This window comes from Vipera berus (assembly GCF_964194415.1).
Source record: "Vipera berus genome assembly, chromosome: 1".
NCBI lineage: Eukaryota > Metazoa > Chordata > Lepidosauria > Squamata > Viperidae > Vipera > Vipera berus.
The window spans coordinates 358,973,346-359,000,586 of NC_138202.1; the positions used below are offsets into that span (position 1 = coordinate 358,973,346).

At 45.2% G+C, this 27,241-nt stretch overlaps 1 protein-coding gene across 2 annotated transcripts; it reads right to left on the bottom strand.

Moving 5' to 3' along the window:
- Nucleotides 1-2,183: 2,183 nt before the first annotated feature.
- TAX1BP3 (Tax1 binding protein 3) lies at nucleotides 2,184-27,080 on the bottom strand. Of its 2 annotated transcripts, XM_081338527.1 has the most exons (5): nucleotides 26,974-27,080; nucleotides 7,503-7,622; nucleotides 6,271-6,348; nucleotides 3,426-3,497; nucleotides 2,184-3,294 (listed from the first exon to the last, which is right to left on the bottom strand). In XM_081338527.1, the coding sequence occupies exons 1-5, from the start codon at nucleotides 27,010-27,012 to the stop codon at nucleotides 3,256-3,258; spliced, it is 348 nt and encodes a 115-aa protein (XP_081194653.1). In that variant the 5' UTR covers nucleotides 27,013-27,080; the 3' UTR covers nucleotides 2,184-3,255. The 2 variants fall into 2 exon arrangements, with proteins under 2 accessions (XP_081194653.1, XP_081194652.1); XM_081338526.1 differs by having other exon boundaries at nucleotides 2,184-3,497.
- Nucleotides 27,081-27,241: the final 161 nt, after the last annotated feature.

Here is a 27,241-nt window from a genome sequence, read left to right on the forward strand (position 1 = left end):
AGGACCCCACAGTTCAATCCTGAGCTACAAATAGGCTCTTCTACTGTTGCAATTGATTAGGAACAAAGGGATCTGGAAGATCTCTATCTGGGCTTAATTGTGGCCTAGCCAAGGTGGGATGGGGACGGGCCTTTTGACTTTCCACTTCAGGAAGACTCAGCTGGGATGCTAAGCCCATCCTCGAGCCCAACAGGCTGTGGGGAAAAGCTGGGTCCAGGATAAATCCCGGACAGAGCCGCTCCAAATGAAAGCTTGGTCACTTCCTTTGGGATCAAATCAAGAGGAATCTTTTCAAAGAATTAGTCAAAGACATCATTTTATCCAAGGTTACCTGTCAGTTCAAAAAGCTGCCTCCAGAATCCTGATATTTCGCCAATATGGCTTCCTTCCAACCATCCCTCCTTCAGATGTTCTCTGGCACGGGGGTCCCAAACCCCACCCACCCCAGTCTGTGGACCAGTACCGGGCCACAGCGTGCCAGCAGCCGGTTCACACAAAGAAGCAAAGCTCCATCCGTGGGATGCAGGCAGCACACAAAACCACACGCTCTCCGGTCCGCGGAAAAACCTCTCTCCATGTAACGGGCCTCTGGTGGTGCCCAAAAAGTTGGGGACCTCTTCTCTAGCATGAAATGGCACTTGAGCTCTTTCAACCTCAAAAGCCTTTAATTTAGGAGGGAACCTTCAGGACTGGTGGTCCTCGACTTGCGACCATGTCATAAGCCATCCGGTGTCACTTATGTGGGAATTGGGCTGCTGTGTAAATTTCTTAAAATAAAATCATTGGGACCGGAATTACGATTCTTAATCGGGGCTCTGGTTAATTGATTCTCGACTGATTTTATGACTTTTATCACGCCACGGTTGCTAAGCGAATCACTGCAGTTGTTAAGTGAATCGGGCGACTGTTGATTGATTTGGCTTTCCTTGTTGGAAGCCAGGTGCAAGAGGCCAGAAATGGTGACCCGAGATGCTGCGATGCTCATAAATACATGCTGGTTGCCACGTTGCCCGAATTTTAACGTGTCTGAGGATGCTGCGATGGTCATTAAGTGTGAGGACTGCTCGTGACTTTTTTTCCAGTGCTTCTGTAACTTCGAATGGTCACTAACCATGGATTTATCCTAGTTAAAGTATCCTGGCTCATGTGACTGCCATTTGTGACCTTCTCAGCCATCTTCACTTGTACTGAGATGGTATAGGTTCTCCTGCTTGAGCAGGGGGCTGGACTAGAAGACCTCCAAGGTCCCTTCCAGTTCTATTCTATTCTGTTCTGTTCCGTTCTTTCATTGTTCTATTCTATTCTAATTCTATTTTTATTCTATTCTACTCTATTCAATATTCTATTCTGTTCTATTCTAATATTCTATTCTATTCTATTCCCTATTCTATTCTGTATTCTAATCTGTTCTGTTCTACTCTATTCTAATATTCTATTCTATTCTATTCTATTCTGCATTCTTTTTTCTATTGTATTCTGTTCTGTTCTATTCTATTGAGCAAAGTCAGTGGGGGAGCTGGATTTGCTTAATGGCTGCACGATTCATTTAACAACTGCAATGATTTGCTTAACAGCCATGGCAAAAAAGGGTTGTAAAGTCAGTCACGACTTACTTAACAAAGCCCTGGGGGGAGGGGGGCGCGCGCTGAGCAACGGAAACTCTGATCCCAATTGCGGCTTTAAGTCAAGAATTGTCTGTGGTCCCCAACATATGCCCACAACGGAGCCCAAAGTTTCCGTTCCTAAGGAAGATAATTGTTAAGTGAGTTTTGCCCTCATTTTATGACCTCCTTTGCCACTGTGAACTGAATCACTGCAGTTGCTAAATTAATGACATGCGTTGACTTCGCTTGTCACAAGGTCGCAAAAAGGGGAAATCACATGATTCTGGGACGCTACAACTGCCATAAGTACGTGCCAGTTGCCACGCATCCAAATTTTGATGACGTGGCCACGGGGATGCTGAAACAGTCAAGTGTGTAAAACAGCCATAAGTCCCTGTCGTAACTTCAGTCACTAAACAAACGGTTGTAAGTCGAGAACTATTTGTACCTCTACAATGTTTCCACAGAATGAGACATTTCTCATTAATCTACTTGGACATATATGCAATTTTTCTATTGGCTCCAGGCTTCTAGCTTAATTATTATTATTATTATTTTAAAAAAAGGAAGAGACAGATCAGAAGTCCAGCTTGGTTTATTTTGTGTAAAACAATCCAGAGCAGCAAGTTGGTCGCTTTAACCTCCAAATTAAATTGATGTGATCAGGCGGTACAAAAAAATAACAAACCACAAGGCTTTGTCGAAAGGGGCCGTCCTTTCCCACCGCCGTTTCCACTTCGAAAAGACAAACCACAGGGATGAAGAAGCAGGTAAGGAGAGTTGTGAGTCTTGTGACACATCTTCTTCACAAGACGGGCCGAGATTCAAGGGTCCAGACGTTAGAACCAGCGCACGAGTCAAAACGGCAGTAATATACTGAAATAAGTTAGTGATACAAAAGGTCGGAAGGGACGTTATTTACAAGACGTACAAAAGGAGAAATCGGCACGACAGTCGTGATGGAGAGCTAAAACTTTGGGAAAGCCGAGAGACGCACTCGAGGGTGGAAACCGCAGCCTTCGGACAGAACGGGGCTAAAGGGCGTCTCGTAAGCGTGGAAGTCACTAGCATCGGCCCGTTTCCAACAGATGACGGTTAACAGGAATCCTGGCTGAGCAGAGGGCCAGGCAAATGAAGGCTTAAGGCCACCAAAACTGTTTGCCTTCATTTGAGGACTTGCCAAGCCCTTCCGGAAAGAGGAACTGATTTGAAATGCCTGGCTTCTCGGCCTTCCGCTAAGGATCCAAAGACACAAGCCAACGGTTGGCTGCCTCTACAAACACAGCCCAGGGCAGGATTCTAGATTTCTTGGCATTAAAAACTTTGGTTTAGATAAGGAGGACTGCAAGAAGCACCCTGCATAGGCCATCTCGTCTTATCAAAATGGCCAACTGACAAAAAATGGAATTTAAGAACGGACTCATATCCGCTGGAGAACTCCTGGGACAAAAGGCCGAGCCCTCTCAGGCGGAAGGTGCTCACCGTGGATCAGAACCAGGTTTTCCCCTAGTTGCGGTTTGATGCCCATGGTCTCCGATCCAGGTGGGCATCAAACTGCCCCCTCTGTGGGGGAACCCCTGGAACGGACGAGAGCCATCTTTGCATAGGTGTGTTGGGAGGTGTCTTTCAAAAAAAAAAAAAGTTTCTCAGGTCAACAGAGGATAGAGCTGTGGTCCACCCTTCGACATCTCTCTGCCTTGTCCTGAAGACCATCGCTTGCGCCCACCCCCATCCCCCCGCCACTCAGTGGCACGGGTGGGACAGCATCGACTGCTGGACCGCTTTCTGCAGAGAGTGTCTGGTCACCAGGAGGCGGACCACTTCCTCGTTCCGCTTGGTCAGCCGCTTGCGAGCTTGGTCGTGAGTCACCATGGTCATATCCCAGCCGTTCACCTGCAAGAATTCAAGAGTGGTTTTATGGTAAGCCTCAAGATCAAAACCTGGGTATTTCATGACCACCACCACCACCCCAGGCCACCTTTGGCTCTTTGGCTGTCCCTGTCTGGCCTGCATGGATTGCTTTTATTTTGAAAAGGAGTAAAAAAAGATGTCGAGACTCTAGAAAGAGTGCAGAGAAGAGCAACAAACAGGAGGGGGGGGACTGGAGGGAAGAAGGAGGAGGAGGAGGAGGAGAAGAACGAGGAGGAAGGAGAAAGGAGAGGAGGAAGAGGAGGAAGAAGAAAAGGAAAAGAAAAAGAAGAGGAAGAGTAGGAAGGAGGAAGAGGAAGGTGGAGGAGGAGGAGGAAGAAGGAAGAGGAGAAGAAGAAGAGGAGGAGGAGGAGGAGGACCTATGCCATCTCAGACCAGTGACTGTCTAGCCTCTTTTTAAAAACCATCAGTGACGGAGCATCCACAATTTCTGGTGGCAAGCTGTTCCACTGGTTAATTGTCCTCACTGTCAGGAAGTTTCTCCTTAATTCCAGATATAAAGGACGGTTGCAGGAATTGGGAATGTCTAGTTTAATGAAAAGAAGGACCTGGGGTGACATGATAGGAGTCTTCCAGTATCTCAGGGGCTGCCCCAAAGAAGAGGCAGTCAAGCTATTCTCCAAAGCGCCTGAAGGCAGGAGAAGAAGCAACAGATGGAAACTCATCAAGGAGAGAAGCAACCTAGAACTAAGGAGGAATTTCCTGACAGTTAGAACAATTAATCAATGGAACTCCTTGTCTCCAGAAGCTGTGGATGCTCCAACACTGGAAGCTTTTACGAAGAGACTGGACAACCATTTGTCTGAAATGGGATAGGGTTTCCTGCCTGAGCAGGGGGTTGGACTAGATGACCTCTAAGGTCCCTTCCATCATCATCATCATCAATTTAATAACTGCAGTGATTCCCTTAATAATGGCGGCAAGGTCGTGAAATGGGGCAAAAACTCATTGAACTGCCTTGCTTAGCAACAGAAATTTTGGGCTCAATTGTGGTTGTAAGTTGAGGACTATTTTTGAAGGTGACTATGTTTTTTTTAATGTTATTTTTTTGCAATTTACAGGTGTGAGTGCATGCATTCCTATCATCCTTTGCAACCCAATTGCAACAGCCCATTTTCTCCTGTAGCCCCTTGGTGAAATTAGCTGCCTACCACATTAAGACCACTGCATTTCCTGCTGCGTAAGTAGGTAAATAAATAAATCAGGAGGGCGCAAGTATCTCTGGACTTTATGGACTTTCCAGAAGCGCTATATTAGACTATAGTAGCTAAAAATCAGGCGGTACCTTTTCTAAAGAAACTTTAAGCTGCTCTTAATAATAGTCATTTCCCTCAAATAAAATATATATCAAATTTAGAAAAGAGCCTTGGTGGAGCAGTGGGCTAATGCCTCCTTACACCAGCTGCCTGCAATTAGTGCAGGTTCGCATCCCACCAGGCTCAAGGTTGACTCAGCCTTCCATCCTTCCGAGGTAGGTAAAATGAGGACCCAGATTGTTGGGGGCAATAAGCTGACTTTGTAATAATGCCGCTTGGGGGGGCGAAAGCCCTAATAAGCAGGCATATACATAGAATGAAGGCTATTACTAAGCACATTGATTTGTGCTTAGAGTGTAAGCCGCCCTGAGTCTTCGGAGAAGGGCGGGATATAAATGGGATTAAAATAAAAAAAATGTCTACCTCCGTTAAAAAAGTGACTCTGGGCTCTGTGGTAAATAAGAGGCTCTGTTGGAAAAAAGAACGATGTTTTGTTCATGGTGTTTTGCTCACCTTCTTGCAAAGAAGAGTCCCCGATCGTTTTGCCCAAAACCAGAAATGGTTTGCTAGCTATCAAACCCTTTCTGGTTTTGGGCAAAAATGGATCAGGGACTCTTCTTTGCAAGAAGGTGAGCAAAACACCATGAACAAAAGATTGTTATTATTATTTTTATTATTATTGTTAAATTGATTTGCCACCCATCTCATTTCAAAGCGACTCTTAAGTGCAATGAATTCAATTAATATAATTTGAAGCCCCAAATTAGTCTAGAACCCCTTCACAACGGCTCACCAAAAGTGATTTGTTTCATAAAAACGTGGGAGTCAGAACAGGCACTGCGGCTCCTCCTGATTTTTGCGACACCGTGAACAATTCTTCTTCCCAAAGAGAGCAAACTATATTAAAATATAATTTAAATCCTGCTGTCCTGGTTCCGACAAATGCAGTGCTTCAAAGACCGTCAAGGCATTGTTTACCTTAAAGAATCTTTTATTATAATTGCATAGCTTCGGCAGGTACATATTAGAAGCCAGAGTCTGAATTCTCCTCCCCTGAACATCTCCTGTCAAACACAATTCCCTCCCTTAATTGAAACGTCCTAAATCACATTCTCCAATTCGTTGAAAAGGCAAAGTTTCCCCTCCTGTTTAACAACCCGCCAAATTCTTCTCTTCTCTTTATTACAAACAGTCTGGAGATGCGTTCTCCCTACTCTGCCCCCCACCAGCGTCCACTAATTCTAGCTCTAAAAGTAATATATGAGTTAAAAGAAGGCTACATCTCCCTATGTGGTCAAGCAAGAACATCCGATGTTAGCAGCATTGAGACACCTGCATCAGCCCAGCCAAGTCCCCAAATTCCGGGGGAGCGAGCTAATAATAATAACAAAAATCTCCATCAATTTGGCTTTAAAGACACCGAGGGAGGGGGAGAGCAGGGCAAAGCGTCCAGCTGGCCCTTAATCAGAACAGAATTTTACCTGCATGATTTTGTCGCCGACTTGAAGCCCAGCCATTTCTGCCGGTCCACCTTCTGTCACACGAGTGACATATATGCCCTGGAGGAGGGGGAAAAAACAGGAGGTGGGGGGGGGTCACTGCCTGGATGATCTCTCATGAAACTGTTCTCCCCCCTCCCCCACAGGTTGCTTACTCTGTTGCCCTCTTTCTCCAGCCATTGTTAGACATATAAATAGGAATACAACGTGGGAGGTTCCGTTTTATGTCATTTTATTTTTGTTCCGGTCTTTATTCTTTTTAATTAGGTAGCTCAAGTTGGGGAACCCGCACCTAATGCTCCTGCACCCTACTATTTTTCCCACAAAAAAACAACCCTGTGAGGTGGGTTGGACTGTGAGAGAGAAGGACTGGCTCAAAGCCACCCAATTTGCCGTCAGGTCTAGGGGTGGGTCTAGAACTCGCCGTCTCCTGGTGATTGGCACAAAATCACTCAGTTCCTGCCTAAAACGGAACTAGAACTCCCAGTCTCCTACTGACTGGCCCGAAGTCACCCAGCTGGGTATCAGGCCTAAGGCGGGACTAGAACTCACCGTCTCCTGGCGATTGGCCCAAAGTCACCCAGCTGGCTTCCCTACCTAAGGCGGGACTAGAACTCACCGTCTCCTGGCGATTGGCCCAAAGTCACCCAGCTGGCTTCCCTACCTAAGGCAGGACTAGAACTCACCGTCTCCTGGCGATTGGCCCAAAGTCACCCAGCTGGCTTCACTACCTAAGGCGGGACTAGAACTCAGCGTCTCCTGGCGATTGGCCCAAAGTCACCCAGCTGGGTTTCAAGCCTAAGGCGGAACTAGAACTCACCATCTCCTGGCGATTGGCACAAAATCACCCAATCAGCCTTCCTGCCTAAAACGGAATTAGAACTCGCCTTCTCACTGTCTCTTGCTGATTGACTCCTAAGAGCTGAAGTCCAGATATCTTAAAAGTTGCTAAGGTTGGGAAAGACCAACTCAGGCAATCATTCTGTCCTCTTTTTTTATATATACAGGTAAGTCTGTGACTTAACAACCATTCATTTACAAAGGTTTGTAAGTTCAAACTTACGACGACACTGAAAGAAGTGATTGTTTTTCACACTTACGCCCATTACAACATCCCCATGTTCACATGATCAAAATTCAGATGCTTGGTGACTATTATTATTATTATTAATTATTATTATTATATCCATCCCTAAAGGAGGCTCCGTGCCAACCTTGTCTGTCTTGTCCTCCGAGAAGGGATTCTGAGCAGGATCCTGGTCGATCCCACCTCCGATGCTGAAGCCCAGGATGAGATTCTCGCCTTGACGGAGTTTGTGGATTTCAACCCTTTGCTAAGGAAAGAAAAGAAGAGCCAAATCTGAGCACTCATCTATGACTCCATCACAGCTCAAAACACAAGCAGTGTGGTCTTGAGTGCTACAGAGGGCGTCCCCAACTTACGATTTGTTTAGTGACCGTTCAAGGTTACAACGGCATTGAAAAAAGGGACTTACGACCTCTTTTTACAGTTACAGTTTTTACCGTTGCAGCATCCCGGTGTTCACGTGATCAAAATTCATATCCTTGGCAACTGGCATGTACCTGTGACAGTTCCAGTGTCCCGGGGTCGCGTGATCCCCATTTGCGACCTCATGACAAGACAAGCCAATGGGGGAAGTCGGATTCACTTAACAACCTTGCGGCCAAGTCTCCCCTTGCCGGCCCACTTCTTCTGAGGTCTCTTCTACAGCCAGGCCTGCATTTCTCAGTCACAGGCCTTTCTGGAAGGCCATAGCTCGGTACTCGGCTGCTTAGGCCTTCCAGAAAGGCCTGACTGTAAAATGCAGGCCCGAATGCAGCTGCAGAACTTCGGCCCCAGAAGAAGTGGACCGGCTGGGTGGTGCTGGAGGTGAGATAAGGCCTACCCCAGAAATAAGACCTCGTGCCTCTTTTGGAGGCCCAAAAAAAAAAAAGAACCCGGTCTTATTTTTGGGGAAACACAGTAGGTAACTTTAGGACTGGAAGGAAATGGGGTTTCCGGAGTGGAGGAGGGCAGTTGTGGCAAGAAAGGTCGTCAAATGAGACAAAACTCACTTCCTTAACAATAGAATTTTGGGGCTTGATTGTGGTCGTACGTCAAGGACTGTATACGTAGTGCTCAAGTAACAGCCATTAATGAAGACCATCCATCACCGTCGTAACCTATGACCGTTGTAAAACCGACTTCAATTCTGGCCCTAATTGTGATGGTTGAAGTTGAGGACTATATCAATTTTATATATAAACTTGAAAAATAAATAAAAATAAAAACACCCCAGGAAAACAATTGAGGGAGTACAGGTAGTCCTTGACTTACTACAGTAAATTTAGTGATCGTTCAAAGTTACGACGACACTGGAAAAAGTGACTGATGACCATTTTTCACATTTACAACCGCTGCAGCATCCCTCGTGGTCACGTGATTAAAATGCAAACACTTGACAACTGACTCGTATTTATGACGGTTGCAGCATCCTGGGGTCATGTGATCCCCATTTGCAACCTTCCGAAAAAGTCAACCGGGAAGCCAGATTCACTTAACAACCGTGTTACTAACTTAAGCACTGCAGTGATTCACTTAACAACTGTAGCAAGGAAGGTTACAAAAGGGGGCAAAATTCACTTAACAATTGTCTCACTTAGCAACAGAAATTTTGGGCTCAACTAAAGTCGTAAGTTGAGGGTTGTTGTGTCCGGGGTCACGTGATCCTCTTTTGCGACCTTCTGACAAGCAAAGTCAATGTGGGAAAGCCAGATTGACTAACTGAACAACAGAAATTTTGGACTCAACTGTGGTTGTAAGTCGAGGACTACCTGTACATTTGTAGCCCAAGACATGAAAATTTTTTTTAAAGAGGGAGTCAAGCTATTCTCCAAAGTGCCTGAAGGCAGGAGAAGAAGCAACGGATGGCAATTCAACCAGGAGAGAAGCAACCTGGAATTAAGGAGAAACTTCCTAACAGTTAGAACAATTAACCAGTGGAACAACCTGCCTCCAGAAATTGTGGGCGCTCCATCATTGGAGGTTTTTAAGAAGAGGCTAGACAGTTTCTTGTCTGAGATGGTATAGGTTCTCCTGCTTGAACAGGGGGCTGGACTAGAAGACCTCCAAGGTCCCTTCCAGATTCTATTCCATTCCATTCCATTCCATATTTTATTTTCCATATTCCATATTCTATCCTGTAATTCTATTCTATAATATTCTGTAATATTCTGTAATATTCTATTCTATATTCTTCCATTCCATTCCATTCCATCCATTCCATTTTGTCTTCTATTCTATTCTATTCTATTCTATTCTATTCTATTCTATTCTATTCTATTCTATTCTATTCTATTCTATTCTATTCTATTCTATTCTATTATTATTTTCCATATTCCATATTCTATCCTGTAATTCTATTCTGTAATATTTTGTAATATTCTATAGTCTTCCATTCCATTCCATTCCATTCTAAATTCTATTCCATTCCATTCCACTCCACTCCACTCTATTCTCTATTCTACTGGAAAACAACCGGGGGAGTTGTCCTCATTTTGTCCGTACAGCCATTTTGAAAACAGTGAGAGTCTTTTCAGTAATAAGAAAGGAACTGAAGCGTGGTTGGTGGTCAACCCATCTGGTGAAGCCTTGTCACTCTGGCAAGCAACCACTACACAGCCTCAACCCTTTATAGCCTTCGGTAAAGCTTTGAAGTGCCGGCTTTTCCTCGGAGCGCTGCGAGAACCTTATTAAGATGCTGCGCATCAGACGTCTGGCTCGGCGCCAATGCTTTTCATGTCTTTAATGGGCCGGGTTTTTATAGTTTTAATATGGCTTTGTATGCCGGTTTAGCGTCGCACTGGGAAAGGCTCAGAGCTGGTTAGAAGATGGACAGGTCTTTTAATGTTTTAAAACGATAAATTTAAATCCACCACTTTCAACATCCTTGGGGTCATCCAACAAATTTTAAAAAACAAACAAACACAATAATTACCGTATGTATAAAATAAGTAGGAATTGGTGGGACCATAAAACAAGATGATGATGATGATGATTATTATTATTAAAGTTGGAAGGGACCTTGGAGGTCATCTAGTCCAATCCCCTGCTCAGGTAGGAAACCCTATACCAGGGGTAGGCAACCTCGGCTCTTTTATGACTCATGGACTTCAACTCCCAGAATTCCTGAGTCAGCTATGCTGATTCAGGAATTCTGGGAGTTGAAGTCCATGAGTCATAAAAGAGCCGAGGTTGCCTACCCCTGCCCTATACCATTTCAGACAAATGGTTGTCCAGTCTCTTCTTAAAGACATCCAGTGTTGGAGCATTCACAGCTTCTGGAGGCAGGTTCATAATAATAATAATAATAATAATAATAATAATAATAATAATAATAATGATGATGATGATGATGATGATGATGATGGAATGGGACCTTGGAGGTCATCTAGTCCAACCCCCTGCTCAGGCAGGAAACCCTATCCCATTTCAGACAAATGGCTGGCCAGTCTCTTCTTAAAAACTTCCAGTGTTGGAGCATTCACCGCTTCTGGAGGCAGGTTGTTCCACTGGTTAATTGTTCTAACTGTCAGGAAGTTTCTCCTTAGTTCCAGGTTGCTTCTCTCCTTGATGAGTTTCCATCCGTTGCTTCTTGTCCTGCCTTCGGGTGCTTTGGAGAACAGCTTGACTCCCTCTTCTTTGGGGCAGCCCCTGAGAACAAGCTTAAATTGCTCTGGGGTTTTAGAATTCAAAGAGAGAGAGGCCCCTGCTACACAACACCCCAGACTTGAACAATTGTCAATAAGAAAGACCAAAAAGTCTTGGATAGTGGAATGTGGCAAGTTCTGGAGGCAGAATAAGATGAGAAAGATAAAGCAAACAGAGCAAAATACAAAGGCCTGCAAACAGAAATAGGACGACGGCAGAGAGGTAGCATCACTAGGAATAGAGGAGTTGGGGGCAGTCACAAAACATCTGGAGTGCCACTTGTGTGCCACGGGCATTGACAAATTTACCATCCGTCAACTGCTGATAACAACTGAATAACTGCGGCAAGAATGGTGGTAAAAGGGAGCAAAACTCATTGAACAACAGTCACCTTATTTAGCAGCAGTAATTTGAGGCTCAGCTGTGGTCGTAAGGTGAGGACTACCTGAACTTTGGGCCATCCTGCTGCCTGACTTGGAGCCAGGCCAGGCTGTTAGAATCCCGCCTAGAGACATGGTGGCGCGGTGGTGAGAGTGCGGTATTGCAGGCTGACTCTGCCCACAGCCAGGAAGTTCGATCCTGACCGGCTCAAGCTTGACTCAGCCTTCTGTTCTTTGGAGGTTGGTAAAATGAGGACCCAGATTGTTGGGGGCAAATAGGCCAACTCTGTAAACCGCTTAGAGAGGGCCGTAAAGCATCGTGAAGCGGTATATAAGTCTAAGTTCTATTGTTATTGCTTGCTTCCTTTCCTTCTCTCCCTCTCTTTTCTCCTTCCTTCCTTGTCATGGCGCAGTGGTTAGAATCCGGCATTGCAGGCTGACTCTGCCCACAGCCAGGAAGTTCGATCATGACCGGCTCAAGGTTGACTCAGCCTTCCATCCTTCCGAGGTAGGTAAAATGAGGACCCAGATTGTTGGGGGCAAAAAGCTGACTTTGTAATAATGCCGCTTGGGGGGTGTATGAAAGCCCTAATAAGCAGGCATATACATAGAATGAAGGCTACTGCTAAGCTTGTAAGCCGCCCTGAGTCTTCGGAGAAGGGCGGGATATAAATGGAATTAAAATAAAATAAAATAAATAAAATAAATAAGGAGGTAAGTATGGAAGGGAGGGAGGGAGGGAGGGAAGAAGGGAGGAAGGAAGGAAGGAAGGGAAGGAAAGGGAAAGAAAGAAAGAAAGAAAGAAAGAAAGAAAGAAAGAAAGAAAGAAAGAAAGAAAGAAAGAAAGAAAGAAAGAAAGAAAGAAAGAAAAAGAAAGAAAGAAAGAAAGAAAGAAAGAAAGAAAGAAAGAAAGAAAGAAAGAAAGAAAGAAAGAAAGAAAAAGAAAGAGAAGGAAGGAAGGAAGGAAGGAAGGAAGCAAGCAAGCAAGCAAGCCATGGTGGCGCAGTGATTAGAATGCCATATTGGAGGCTAACTCTGCCCACTGCCAGCAGTTCAATCCTGACCAGCTCAAGGTTGACTCAGCCTTCCATCCTTCCGAGGTCAGTAAAATGAGGACTCAGATTGTTGGGGGCAAATAGGCTGACTCTGTAAAGAGAGGGCTTTATGAAGCCGTATATAAGTCTAAGTGCTATTGCTATATATAATAGTTGGACATTTTGAGCCCCGTACACAGAGGCCAGACGTGCAAAAGGATGCGGAAGGCACCAAGAATCCTGTAGCCCCCAACGGAAGAGTTATCTATCTATAGGACAGCGGGGAAGACCACCACCCCCCTGCTACAATTCACAGAGACCCTTTGTCCCCAGTTCATGTGGGTCAGACAAGAGCGTGCCACAAGGACTGTGGGCACTCTGTGGCATCCTAACCATCAGGATCAATTGGGTTTTGGTTTTTTTTGCAACGTGCACCCTTTCCCCCCCCATCTTCTTCTTTAGAGAAGATGGGGGTTTTTTCTTCCCTCCCCCCACCCCCGGGAGGCCAAATATCTATTTAAGAAGAAGCTGGGGCGGTGGTTTTTTTTTTTTTTTGGCTTCTTGTAAAAAAGGACCCATTTATTTGTTTCCTCCCCGGAGGCTCAAATAAATTGGGAACTGACTGGAAACAAAGATAAAAGCAGACGAGGCCCTTGGCAGCACGGGCGGACGGACGGCTGGCAAATTGGAAGCATCTGAAACAAGACGAGGAATCCTGCGGGGGCATTTAAAACCAGATGGCTGCCAGAAGGGCTGGCAAGCGGCCGGCTTCCAGAATGCCAACTTTCCTCTCATTTTGGAGTTGGATGTGCTTTTTTTTTTTTTTTTGGAGAAAGAAAAAAAAAAGCTGGAAGGTGTCTCTCATGGAAGTCCAAGGGAGTAGAGGAATCTATTATTTAAAAAAATAAAGAAACTCTGAAGTTTGGGGCGTCCAGATCCTGCAAAACCGCTCGTCTTGAGGTACAAGACTTAAGATGCATAATAGAATTAGAATAGAATTAGAGTAGACTAGAAGAGAAGAGAATCAGAACAGGAATAGAATATAGAATAGAATAGAATAGAATAGAATAGAATAGAATAGAATAGAATAGAATAGAATAGAATAGAATAGAATAGAATAGAATAGAATAGAATAGAATAGAATAGAATAGAATAATAAGAATGGAGAATAGAATAGAGTAGAGTAGAGCAGAGTAGAGCAGAGTAGAGCAGAATAGAGCAGAATGGAATAGAATAGGGAAAAAGAATAAAAAAGAATAGAATAGAAAAGGATAGAATAGAATAAAACAATGAGGTAGAATAGAATATTAATAGAATAGAACAATGAGGTAGAATAGAATAATATTAATAGAACAGAATAGAAAATAGCATAGAACAAATAGCATAGAATAGAATAAGAATTAAACAGAGTAGAATATATAGTTAGAATAGAATAGAACAGAATAGAGAATAGAATAGAATAGAATAGAATACAGAATAGAATAGAAAATAATAGAATAGAATAGAATAGAATAGAATAGAATAGAATAGAATAGAATAGAATAGAATAGAATAGAATAGAATAGAATAGGAATTAGGAAAAGAATTAAGAATAGAATAGAATAGAATAGAATAGAATAGAATAGAATAGAATAGAATAGAATAGAATAGAATAGAATAGAATAGGAATTTTGGAATAGAATAGAATTTGGAATAGAATACTGTTCAAAGTTACAACGGTACTGAAAAAAGTGACTTATGACCGTTTTTCAGAGATATGACCATTGCAGCATCCCCACGTGATCAAAATTCAGATGCCTGGCTGGTTCATACCTATGACGGTCGCAGTGTCCCGGAGTCACGTGATCCCCTTTTGCGACCTTCTGACAAGCAAAGTCAGTGGGGAAGCCATATTCACTTAACCACAGTGTGACTAACTTAACAACTTAACTGCAGTGATTCACTTAACTGTGGCAAAAAAAGGTCATAAAACGGGACAAAACTCACTTAACAAATGTTTCACTTGGCAACCAAAAATTTGGGGGGTCAGTTGCGGTTGCAAGCTGAGGACTACTTGTAGAACAGAACAGCTTTATTTGGCCAAGTGTGATTAGACACACACGGGATTGGTCTCCGGTGTTGTGGGAGAAATACTTTCTTAAAGAAATCTGTGCAGCAAGTGCCTTTTTAGGACTGTGGTGGTTCACCCTTGTAGGATAAGATAAGCCCGTTCTATCTTTAGCAACCGTATCAGCCATTTAGATACTGCAAAAGTTAAATTTAACAAAGGTTTAGAGGGTGAGACTCACCTATTCACTTTGCTTATAAAGCAGTGTTTTACAAACTTGGCAACTTTAAGATGGGTGGAGCTCAATTCCCAGAATTCCCCAGCCAGCCTGCTTTAAGAGGGGTGGACTTACACTCCCAGAATCCCCCAGCCAGCCATGCTTTAAGAGGGGTGGACTTCCTCTCCCAGAATTCCCCAGCCAGCCTGCTTTAAGAGGGGTGGACTTCTGTTCCCAGAATTCCCCAGCCAGCATGCTTTAAGAGGGGTGGACCCACTCCCAGAATCCCCCAGCCAGCCATGCTTTAAGAGGGGTGGACTTCCAGTCCCAGGATTCCCCAGCCAGCATGCTTTAAGATAAGTGGACTTAAACTCTTGGAATCTCCCAGTCAGCATGTTTTAAGAGGGTTGGACTTCGCCTCCCAGAATTCCCTAGCCAGCATGCTTTAATTCTGGGAATTGAAGTCCACCCATCTTAAAGTTGCCAAGTTTGAAAAACATGGCTGTAATGTCTTTAGTACTCTTCTGCAATATTTCTCTTCTCTGGCCAGGATTCAACCTTCTCTCTGCTTCTCCCTACTTTACTGACAAGATAAGGGACCATGTCAGAGTGAAACTCTTGGCCTGGGACCACAAAAGGCCAGATTATAAGCCCCTATTTGGCCAGGAATGCTTAGGGATCACTTTGATCTAGACTAGACCTGGACATTTTACAGTCCCCAAGCCACCTCCGGCCCTTTGGCTGTCCCAGTCTGGCCATGTGAGGTCATTAAAAATCAAATGTATATAAAGATACATCATGCACGCAGTACCATTACAGATAGTCCAATACATCTCGAACATCTTGGACCCAGATTGTTGGGGGCAATTAAGCAATTAAGCTGACTTTGTAATAATGCCGCTTGGGTGTGTGTGTGTGAAAGCCCTAATAAGCAGGCATATACATAGAATGAAGGCTACTGCTAAGCTTGTAAGCCGCCCTGAGTCTTCGGAGAAGGGCGGGATATAAATGGAATTAAAATTAAAAAAAAAAACATTTGCAGGTACCAAGTTTGATTTATTTCGTTGTCAAACTTCTAAGAGAGGGGGGAGCTGGAGAGAAAAGCTGGCAAAATCAACTGAAAAACAGATCATAGATGTAATCACTAAGGAAATCTTTAACTGGGTTATTTTAAAGTTTCAAATCCTTCAGGTAATGGGAGTTTTTAAGACTTTCTCATGAATCCTGATTTTTATGATTTTCAGCAGCAGGCAAAGTAGTTCCTCTCTCCTTGCCCTCCAAGTGTGTATTCATTAAACAAATTTTAAGGTATCAACTGCCCCTCTAACAAAAGAACCAATTTGGATTGCGTCTCTCCCTAATAGCTCTTTGTTGTTGTTGTTGTTAGCTGCGAAGTCGTGTCCGACCCATCGCGACCCTATGGACAACATTCCTCCAGGCCTTCCTGTCCTCTACCATCTTCTGGAGTCCATTTAAGCTCACGCCTCCTGCTTCGGTGACTCCATCCAGCCACCTCATTCTCCGTCGTCCCCTTCTTCTCTTGCCCTCCATCTTTCCCAGCATGAGGCTCTTCTCCAGTGAGTCCTTCCTTCTCATTAGGTGGCCAAAGTATTTGAGTTTTAGCTTCAGGATCTGGCCTTCTAAAGAGCAGTCAGGGTTGATCTCCTCTAGGACTGACCGGTTTGATCGCCTTGCAGTCCAAGGGACTCGCAGGAGTCTTCTCCAGCACCACAGTTCAAAGGCCTCAATTCTTTGGCGCTCAGCCTTTCTTATGGTCCAACTTTCACTGCCATACATTGCAACTGGGAAGACCATAGCCTTGACTATACGCACTTTTGTTGACAGGGTGATGTCTCTGCTTTTTAGTGTGCTGTCTAGATTTGCCATGGCTTTCCTCCCCAGGAGCAAGCGTCTTTTAATTTCTTGGCTACAGTCCCCATTTGCAGTGATCTTGGAGCCCAGGAAAACAAAATCTGTCACTACCTCCATTTCTTCCCCATCTATTTGCCAGGAATTGAGAGGGCCAGTTGCCATGATCTTGGTTTTCTTAATGTTAAGTTTCAACCCAAGTTTTGCACTCTCCTTCTTCACCCGCAACAAGAGGCTCTTTAGTTCTTCTTCACTTTGTGCCATTAGAGTGGTATCATCTGCGTATCTTAGGTTGTTGATATTTCTTCCGGCAATCTTAATTCCAACTTTTGATTCATCTAGCCCTGCCTTTCTCATGATGTGCTCTGCATATAAGTTAAATAGGCAGGGCGACAGTATACAGCCTTGCCGGACTCCTTTCCCAATTTTGAACCAATCAGTGGTTCCGTGTCCAGTTCTCACTGTTGCTTCTTGACCCGCATATAGGTTTCTCAAGAGACAAATAAGATGGTCTGGTACTCCCATCTCTTTAAGAACTTGCCACAGTTTGTTATGATCCACACAATCAAAGGCTTTAGCATAGTCAATGAAGCAGAAGTAGATGTTTTTCTGGAACTCTCTAGCTTTCTCCATGATCCAGCGTATGTTGGCAATTTGATCTCTAGTTCCTCTGCCTCTTCGAAATCCTGCCTGTACTTCTGGTAGTTCTCGATCCACATACTGCTGAAGTCTAGCTTGTAGGATTTTAAGCATGACTTTACTAGCATGAGAAATGAGTGCAATGGTGCGATAGTTTGAACATTCTTTGGCACTGCCTTTCTTTGGAATTGGAATGTAAACTGATCTTTTCCAATCCTGTGGCCACTGTTGAGTTTTCCAAATTTGCTGGCAAATTGAGTGTAGCACTTTTACTGCACTGTCTTTTAAGATTTTGAATAGCTCAGCTGGAATACTGTCACCTCCACTAGCTTTGTTGTTGCTCAGCTTTTCTAAGGCCCACTTCACCTCACATTCTAGGATGTCTGGCTCGAGGTCAGTGACCACATCATTGTGATTATCTGGGACGTTAAGCTCATTCTTGTATAGTTCTTCTGTGTAATTTTGCCACCTCTTCTTAATCTCTTCTGCCTCTGTTAGGTCCCTGCCATTTTGGTCCTTTATCATGCCCATTTTTGCATTAAACGTTCCCTTCATCTCTCCAATTTTCTTGAAAAGATCTCTGGTCCTCCCTATTCTATTGTTTTCTTCTATTTCTTTGCACTGTTCATTTAAGAAGGCATTCTTATCTCTTCTAGCTATTCTCTGGAATTCTGCATTCAATTGGGCATATCTATGTTTTTCTCCCTTGCCTTTCGCTTCCCTCCTTTCCTCAGCTATTTGCAAAGCTTCCTCAGACAGCCATTTTGCTTTCTTGCATTTCTTTTTCTTTGGGATGGTTTTGGTTGCTACCTGTTGTACAATGTCGCGAACCTCTGTCCATAGTTCTTCAGGCACTCTGTCTATCAGATCTAATTCCTTAAATCTATTTGTCACCTCTACTGTATATTCAACAGGGATATGATTTAATTCATACCTGACTGGCCTAGTGCTTTTCCCTACTTTCTTCAGTTTAAGCCTAAACTTTGCAAGGAGAAGCTCATGGTCTGAGCCACAGTCAGCTCCTGGTCTTGTTTTTACCGACTGTATAGAGCTTCTCCATCTTTGGCTGCAGAGCATATAGTCAATCTGATTTCTGTGTTGACCGTCTGGTGATGTCCATGTGTAGAGCCGTCTCTTGGGTTGTTGGAAAAGAGTGTTTGCTATGACCATCGTATTCTCTTGACAAAATTCTATCAGCCTGTGCCCTGCTTCATTTTGTACTCCAAGGCCAAACTTGCCTGTTATTCCGGTTATCTTTTGGCTTCCTACTTTAGCATTCCAATCCCCCATGATGATAAGAACATCATTTTTTGGTGTTAGTTCTATAAGGTGCTGTAGAGCTTCATAGAACTGGTCAATTTCATCCTCTTCAGCACTGGTGGTTGGGGCATAGACTTGGACTACTGTGATATTGAATGGTTTGCCTTGGATTCGAACTGAGATCATTCTGTCATTTTGAGGATTGTATCCCAGTATTGCTTTTCCTACTCTTTTATTGACTATGAAGGCTACTCCATTTCTTCTGAGGGATTCTTGCCCGCAGTAGTATACCTGATGGTCATCTGAATTAAATTCACCCATTCCTGTCCATTTTAGTTCGCTGATACCTAAGATGTCGATGTTCAGTCTTGTCATCTCTTGTTTGACCACGTCCAGCTTTCCTTGATTCATGGATCTTACATTCCAGGTTCCTATGGAGAAAAAATCTTTACAGCATCGGACTTTCCTTTCACCACCAGACACATCCACAGCTGAGCGTCCTTTCGGCTTTGGCCCAGTCGCTTCATTCTTTCTGGCGCTACTAGTACTAGCCCTCTGCTCTTCCCCAGTAGCATATTGGACGCCTTCCGACCTGAGGGGCTCATCTTCCAGCGTCATATCGTTTTGCCTTTTGGTACTGTCCATAGGGTTTTCATGGCAAAGATACTGGAGTGGTTTGCCATTTCCTTCTCCAGTGGATCACGTTTTGTCAGAACTCTCTGCTATGACCTGTCCGTCTTGGGTGGCCCTGCACGGCATAGCTCATAGCTTCATTGAATTACGCAAGCCCCTTCGCCACGACAAGGCAGTAATCCATGAAGGGGAATAGCTCTTAATAAATAAATTAATAAAGCCACTCATGTAAAATGATTTTGAGCTCTCTCCCTAATAGCTCTTAATAAATAAAACCACTCATCTACCAAAATAACCAATTTGGGCTGACTCTCTCCCTAATAACTCTTAATAAATAAATTGATAAAAACCACCCATCTACCAAAATAACCAATTTGGGCTGACTCTCTCCCTAATAGCTCTTAATAAATAAATGAATAAAACCAGTCATGTAAAATGATTTTAAGAGGACTCTCTCCCTAGCAGCTCTTAATAAATTAATTAATAAAAACCACCCACCTATCAAAATTACCAATCTTGGCTGAGTCTCTGATAGCTCCTAATAAATAAATAAAAACCACCCATCTACCAAAATAACCAATTTGGGTTGACTCTCTCCCTAATAGCTCTTAATAAATTAATAATAATAATAATAATAATAATAATAATAATAATAATAATAATAATAATAATAAGAAGAAGAAGAAGAAGAAGAAGAAGAAGAAGAAGAAGAAGTAGTAGTAGTAGTTGGAAGGGACCTTGGAGGTCATCTAGTCCAACCCCCTGCTCAGGCAGGAAACCCTATACCATTTCAGGCAAATGGCTGTCCAGTCTCTTCTTAAAGACTTCCAGTGTTGGAGCCTTCACCACTTCTCGAGGCAAGGAGTTCCACTGGTTAATTGTTCTCACTGTCAGGAAGTTTCTCCTTAGTTCCAGGTTGCTTCTCTCCTTAATAAAACCACTCATGTAAAATGATTTTGAGCTGACTCTCTCCCTAATAGCTCTTAATAAATAAATTGATAAAACCAATCATGCAAAATGATTTTGAGCTCTCTAACAGTTCTTAATAAATTAATTAATAAAAACCACCCACCTATCAAAATTACCAATCTTGGCTGAGTCTCTAATAGCTCATAATAAATAAAACCACTCATCTACTCACCGAGCTACTTTGGGCTCAGCCCCTCCCTAGCAGCTGTTAAAATATAAATGAATAAAACCACCCCTTTGCCAAAATAATGAACTCGAGCTAAGCCTCTCCTCAACAGCTCTGAATAAATAAATTAATAAAAACTACCCATTTACCAAAAGGACCGATTTGAGCTGAGTCTCTCGCTAATAGCTCTTCTCTGAATTTTGCAGCCGGGTTGGTTTTTTACAACCTGGATTTTTTTCTTAATGTCTAACCTTTCGTATTACAGATATCGAATCATTTCTGTTTGTTTTAATCCCACAGGTAAGGAATCAGCACCTAAGCACGCACAAGGTTTTGGGGCAAGCAACAACATTCCTCCCGTTGAGCTAACTAATCCAACGCATGATTCACTCTTTTAGATTAGAACAAAACATGTGTTTAATCTGCTGCATGCAGAAAAGCGAACACAACTAATCATAGCTCACACACAATAAAGTCCTTCCCGTCTCATGATTGCAACACATTTCATTCCTCCCGGCTATTGCGTGAAGCAAACCAGACGGTCCCCCCCCCACCCCCCCAGAGGGGTTTAAAAGAGGAACTGGGTTCAAAATGATCTAATCCTCCAGAGATGAAGAGAAGGAGGCTTAAGAGTTGGATTGTGGGGGCAGGCAAACTCAAGATCCAAATTCAGGATTTTAAAGGCGAGGGAAACGAGTGGGGATAAGCATAGGGCAGGGGTCTTCCAACTCGGCCCTTTGATGACTTGTGGACTTCAACTCCCAGAATTCCTCAGCCAGGATGCTTTAAGACAGGGGTCTTCCAACTCGGCCCTTTTATGGCTTGTGGACTTCAACTCCCAGAATTCCTCAGCCAGGATGCTTTAAGACAGGGGTCTTCCAACTCGGCCCTTTTAGGACTTGTGGACTTCAACTCCCAGAATTCCTCAGCCAGGATGCTTTAAGACAGGGGTCTTCCAACTCGGCCCTTTGATGACTTGTGGACTTCAACTCCCAGAATTCCTCAGCCAGGATGCTTTAAGACAGGGGCCTTCCAACTCGGCCCTTTTAGGACTTGTGGACTTCAACTCCCAGAATTCCTCAGCCAGGATGCTTTAAGACAGGGGTCTTCCAATTTGATGACTTGTGGACTTCAACTCCCAGAATTCCTCAGTCAGGCACGCTAGCTGAGGAATTCTGAGAGCTGAAGTCCACAAGTCATCAAAGGGCCAAGTTGGAAGACCCCTACTTGTGGACTTCAGCTCCCAGAATTCCTCAGTCATGCACGCTGGCTGAGGAATTCTGGGAGTTGAAGTCCACAAGTCATCAAAAGGGCCAAGTTGGAAGACCCCTGGCACGGGGCAGATCTGTACAAAACAAAACAACCACTTCACAACCGCGTGGCACACCATAGCAGAACAAACCCCTCAGGACAAGAGTCAGCGGTCCATCTGCCTTTAAAAGACGAAGGCCGCTCTTTCGAAGACAGCAAAGTCCACATTTTGGACAGAGAGGACCGCTGGTTTGAAAGAGGGGGGGGTCAAAGAGGCCATCTAGGTCAAGACTGAACAGCCCTCCCTCAACAGAGGGGGGAGGGGCACGACATCATCTATGTCCAGTCGACAGCACAGTCCTTTCAGCAGTTCCAAGATGGCTCCACACCCATTTGCACCACTCAGGTGACCCCGAGGGCACAGATAAACCTCCAAGCGGCCTCAACGACTCTCTAAAAGGAATGCAAACGACCGGCTCTCTGCAAGGAGTATAAATCCTTCCCTTCCCCCACCATCCAGTCAGAGCTGAAGAAGCTTCTGGGAGGAGAAGCGAAACGTCTTCAAAGGGAAAACAAGAAAGTTCAGTTCCCTCCTGAAAAAAAAAGCATCTTTGGTTGGGACAGCCATGACCTGGATGGCTGAGAATCTCCATCGACGTTTAATGGGGATATGGAACAGGGGCAGATTTCAGAAGGGAAAAAAGGAAAGCTAACCTGCCCCCACCCCTAAAAAAAAAAGCAACCTCTAAGGAAGGAATTACGGGTGGTCCTCAACTTATAAGGACAATCCGAGCCCAAAATTTCCATCGCTAAGACAGTTGCTGAAAAAATATGGGACTAAAAAGTTCCATTTAGCTTAGGAGTAAATTTTAGATTGTTATAACTTATTTTTTTAATTAGTTATAATAATATATATATTATATGGTATTATTATTGTATTAGTATAAGTTGAATACTTTTAGATTGTTTGTAATTATGTTATAGGCGGGTTAAAGTGCATTAAAAGAGCCTTGGTGGAGCAGTGGGCTAATGCCTCCTTAAGTAACACCAGCTGCCTGCAATTAGTGCAGGTTCGAGTCCCACCAGGCTCAAGGTTGACTCAGCCTTCCATCCTTCCCAGGTAGGTAAAATGAGGACCCAGATTGTTGGGGGCAATTAAGCTGACTTTGTAATAATGCCGCTTGCGGGGGTGTGTGAAAGCCCTAATAAGCAGGCATATACATAAGAATGAAGGCTACTGCTAAGCTTGTAAGCCGCCCTGAGTCTTCGGAGAAGGGCGGGATATAAATGGAATTAAAATTTAAAAAAAAATAAAAAAAATTATGTATTTGGTTATTTATATAGTTGGTTAATGTTAGTTAGATTATGATTATTATATATTTGTAACCCTGTAATCAGCTTTGGGAAGTGGGGGAGGGGGGTTTAGGGGTGGGTTGGGGATGGGATAATATTGTAACTTTTATAAAACTTTTCAATAAAAAAAAAGACAGTTGCTAAGTGAGTTCTGTCCCATTTTACGACCTTGCTTGCCACCGTTGTGAAGGCAATCGCTGCAGTTGTTCACTTAGTAACCCGGTTGTTAAAGTGAATCTGGCTTCCCCCTCCCCCCCCCCTCCATTGACTTTGCTTGTCAGAAGGTCGCCAAACGGGATCACGTGACTGCGGAACATGGCAACCGTCATAAGTACGAACCATTCGCCAAGCAGTCTGAATTTTGATCACGTGCCCACGGGGAGGCTGCGAAGGTCACCACTGTGAAAAGCGGTCACCATTGACATTTTTCAATGCCGCTGTAACTCGGAGCAGTCGCTAAATGAACGGTTGTAAGCAGAGGACTGCCTGTAAATGACTTTCACTCCAGACTTTGCTTATGAAGAAGGGTCCCAAAGGCGCTTTTCAAAAAGAACTGAAGAAGCTTCTCGGATGAGAAGCGAAACATTTTAAAGGAAAAAAACCCAAACAAAACAAGAAAGTCCTATTGGGGTGGGGGTTTTTTGGAAAAACACCTTTGGGACAACTGAATACAGCATCCATTTTTGGTCGCCACGATGTCAAAAAGATGTTGAGACTCTGGAAAGAGGGCAGAGAAGAGCAACAAAGAGGATCAGGGGACTGGAGGCTAAAACATACAAGGAACGGTTGCTGGAATTGGGAATGTCTAGTCCAGGGGTAGGCAACCTCGGCTCTTTTATGACTCATGGACTTCAACTCCCAGAATTCCTGAGCCAGAATGGCTGGCTCAGGAATTCTGGGAGTTGAAGTCCATGAGTCATAAAAGAGCCGAGGTTGCCTACCCCTGGTCTAGTCAAATGAAGAGAAGGACGAGGGGGGACATGATAGCAGTCTTCCAGTATCTCAGGGGCTGCCCCAAAGAAGAGGGAGTCAAGCTAGTCTCCAAATCGCCCAAAGGCAGGAGAAGAAGCAACGGATGGAAACTGATCAAGGAGAGAAACAACCTGGAACTAAGGAGAAACTTCCTGACAGTGAGGACAATTAACCAGTGGAACTGCTTGCCACCAGAAATCGTGGGCGCTCCATCACTGGAGAAATTTTCTGACAGTGAGAACAATTAATCAGTGGAAGTTGTGAATGGTCCAACACTAAAGGTAAAGGTAAAGGTTCCCCCGCACATGCGTGCTAGTCATTTCCAACTCTAGCCAGCGCTTGTCTGAGGACGTCTCCATGGTCATGTGGCCGGCATGACTAGACGCCAAAGGCGCACGGAACGCTGTTACCTTCCCACCGTAGTGGTCCCTATTTTTCTACTTGCATTTTTACGTGCTTTCGAACTGCTAGGTTGGCAGAAGCTGGGACGAGTAACAGGCGCTCACTCTGTTACGCGGCACTCGGGATTCGACCCGCCAAACTGCCGACCTTCTGATCGACAAGCTCAGCGTCCCAACCCACTGAGCCACCGCATCCCTATGGTCCAACACTGGAAGTTTTTAATAAGAGATTGGACAAGCATTTGTCTGAAATGGTATAGGTTTCCTGCCTGAGCGGGGGGTTGGACTAAATGAACTCCAAGGTCCCTGTCAACTTGATGACGATGATTAAATTGCCCGAGGCTGCTGAAGACTCCTTGCAAGAATTAAAACATGGAAGTACAGGGAGTCCTCGGCTTACAGTCATTCGTTTAGTGACCGTTCAAAGTTACAACGGTCCTGGAAAGGATGAGGGAGGACATGATAGCAGTGTCCCAATATCTCAGGGGCTGCCCCAAAGAAGAGGGAGTCAAGCTATTCTCCAAAGCGCCCCAAGGCAGGACAAGGGTGGAGTTTGTCAATAGCCAAATAGCCTGGTGGACGACAACGTGAAGTATTAATGCCACTTTACAAGGCCTTGGTAAGGCCACACTTGGAATCCGGCATCCAGTTTTGGTCACCACGTTGTAAAAAAGATGTTGAGACTCTGGAAAGAGTGCAGAGAAGAGCAACAAAGATGATCAGGGGACTGGAGACTAAAACATATCAGGAACAGCTGCTGGAATTGGGTATGTCTAGTTTAATGAAGAGAAGGACGAGGGGGGACACGATAGCGTTCCAGTATCTCAGGGGCTGCCCCAAAGAAGAGGGAGTCAAGCTATTCTCCAAAGTACTTGCCACCAGAAATCATGGGCGCTCCATCACTGGAGGTTTTTAAAAAGACATTGGATAGCCTTCCATTGCAGAAATGGGAGTTTTTCAAGAAAGACTGTTCAGCCACCTGCTGGGAATGGTCGAGTTAATCTTCTTGCACAGAGTGGAAGCCAGGCAGTCCTCAACTTACGACCACAATGGAGCCCAAAATTTACGTCGAGTGAGAAGTGTTTCAAGGGAGAAGAAACTTGTCGAGTGAGTTTTGACCCATTTTACGACTTTCCTCGCCGCAGTTCGTTAAGCGAATCGCGGCGGTGGCTAAACTAGCAACCCGGTCGTTAAGTGAATCCGGCTTTCTTCCCCCCCATTAACTTTCCTCGTCGGAAGTTCGCAAAAGAGGATCACGTGATACCCCCCAACCACCACCCCGGGGACGCTGCGACTGTCATATAAGTGAGCTGGTTGTCAAGCAGCCGAATGTGAATCACGTGACCAGGGGGATGCTGCTGAGATGGTCGTTAAGGGTGAAAAATGGCCGTAACTCACTTTTTTCCAGTGCTGTCGGAACTTCGAACGGTCGCTAAGCTGAGGACCAGCTGCCTTTAACCCCCGTCATGCCGGGAAATTAGCTGTACAAGATGCGAATCAAAACATCTCAAGGCGGGTTGAAGCGAGGACAGCGGCCATGATGAGGCGGGGTCTTCAAAGGGGGATTCAGTGGGGAGAAGAGAGGATGGAAGGGAGGCCCCAAGAACCCAGGAGATGTGAGTTCTAGTCCTGCCTTAGGCATGAAAGCCCGATGGGTGACTCTGAGCCCGTCCCTCTATCTCAGCCCAACCCAGATGATGGGGTTGTTTTCGTGGGAGGAAATAAGGAGAAAGGGAGAGAAGGAGAGAGGAAGAAGAACATGAGGAAGGAGAAAGGCTGGGAGGGAGGAGAAAGGGAAGGAAAGATGGAAAGAAAGGCAGGGAGGGAGGGGGGAAAGGAGAACAGGAGAAAAGAAGGAAGGGAGAAAAGGAGGGAGAAAGGAAGGAAGTGGAGAGGAAGGAAGGAAGATAAAAGGAAGGAGAATGGGAGGAGGAAGAGAGGAAAGAAGGGAGGAAGAAAAGAGAAACGGATAAAAGGAAGAAAGGAAGCAGAGGAGGAAGGGAGGAAAGAGGAAGGGAGGAAAGGAGGAAGAAAAGAAGCAGAGGAGGAAGGGAGGAAAGAGAAAGGGAGGAAAGGAGGAAGAAAAGAAGCAGAGGAGGAAGGGAGGGAGGAAAGGAGGGAGCAGAGCAGGAGGAAGGAGAAAGGGGAGGGGGATGGAAGGCTCTCTGGAGGACCCCAAAGAAAGGGGAAAAGCTGCGGGCACTGAAGGGAAAAAGCCCCGCCAGGAAATCTGTCCCGGGACTTGCTCAACCTCAGCCGCTTTCAGACGGCCGGATTTTTTCCCATTCCTCCCCTCCAAAAGGCCGGCAGGTGACTAATCACAGGCTGGAGTTAAAGTCCACCCGTCCTCAACTTTGCTAAGCGGGAGAGCCAGCGCCTGCCCGGCCAGGCTGCGGGGTCCCCTTCCCGGCAGGTTGTGGGGACGGGGCTGCCTCCTCGGGCTCCTCTCCCGCCCCCAACAAGCTGGATTTCCCCTCCCTCCCTCCTTCCTTCCACGTGTGGACCACGCCCGCACGCCAGGGTTCCCTTCCCCACGCCGGGAAAGCCTGACACGTGTCTGCCGGTCGTGGGAACGGGCTGGAAGGGGGTAGAAGGCGCAAACTAAACCCAGAGCCGACGCGGAAACACACACACACACACACACACACCCCTCCCGAGACCGCCGCCTCGAGGGCTTTGGACCCTAACAACCCATCACCCTCTCCCGCCGGCCGCGGAGGATGGGCTTTGTAGACCGACGGGGGTGGGGTTTGGGGTGGGCTCGGGCGGGAAGGTCGGCTTACCACCACGGCCGTGACGGGCTGGCCCGGGATGTAGGACATGGCTCCGGGAGTCGTCGCCGGTGCTAAAGCCGCTCCGGTCGCTTCGCCTCCGGCGGAACAAAAGCGGAGGGAGCGGGGCGGCGGAGCCCCGCCCCTCCCCTGGCGGCCCCGCCCACCGCCCTGTCAGGCCCCGCCCCCTCGTCCCCGCCGGCCCCGCCCCCTTCTCACTCTTCCTTTCCAGCCTCCTCGGAGGGGGTTAACACAGTGGGCGGAGCCTAAGCTTTTTTTT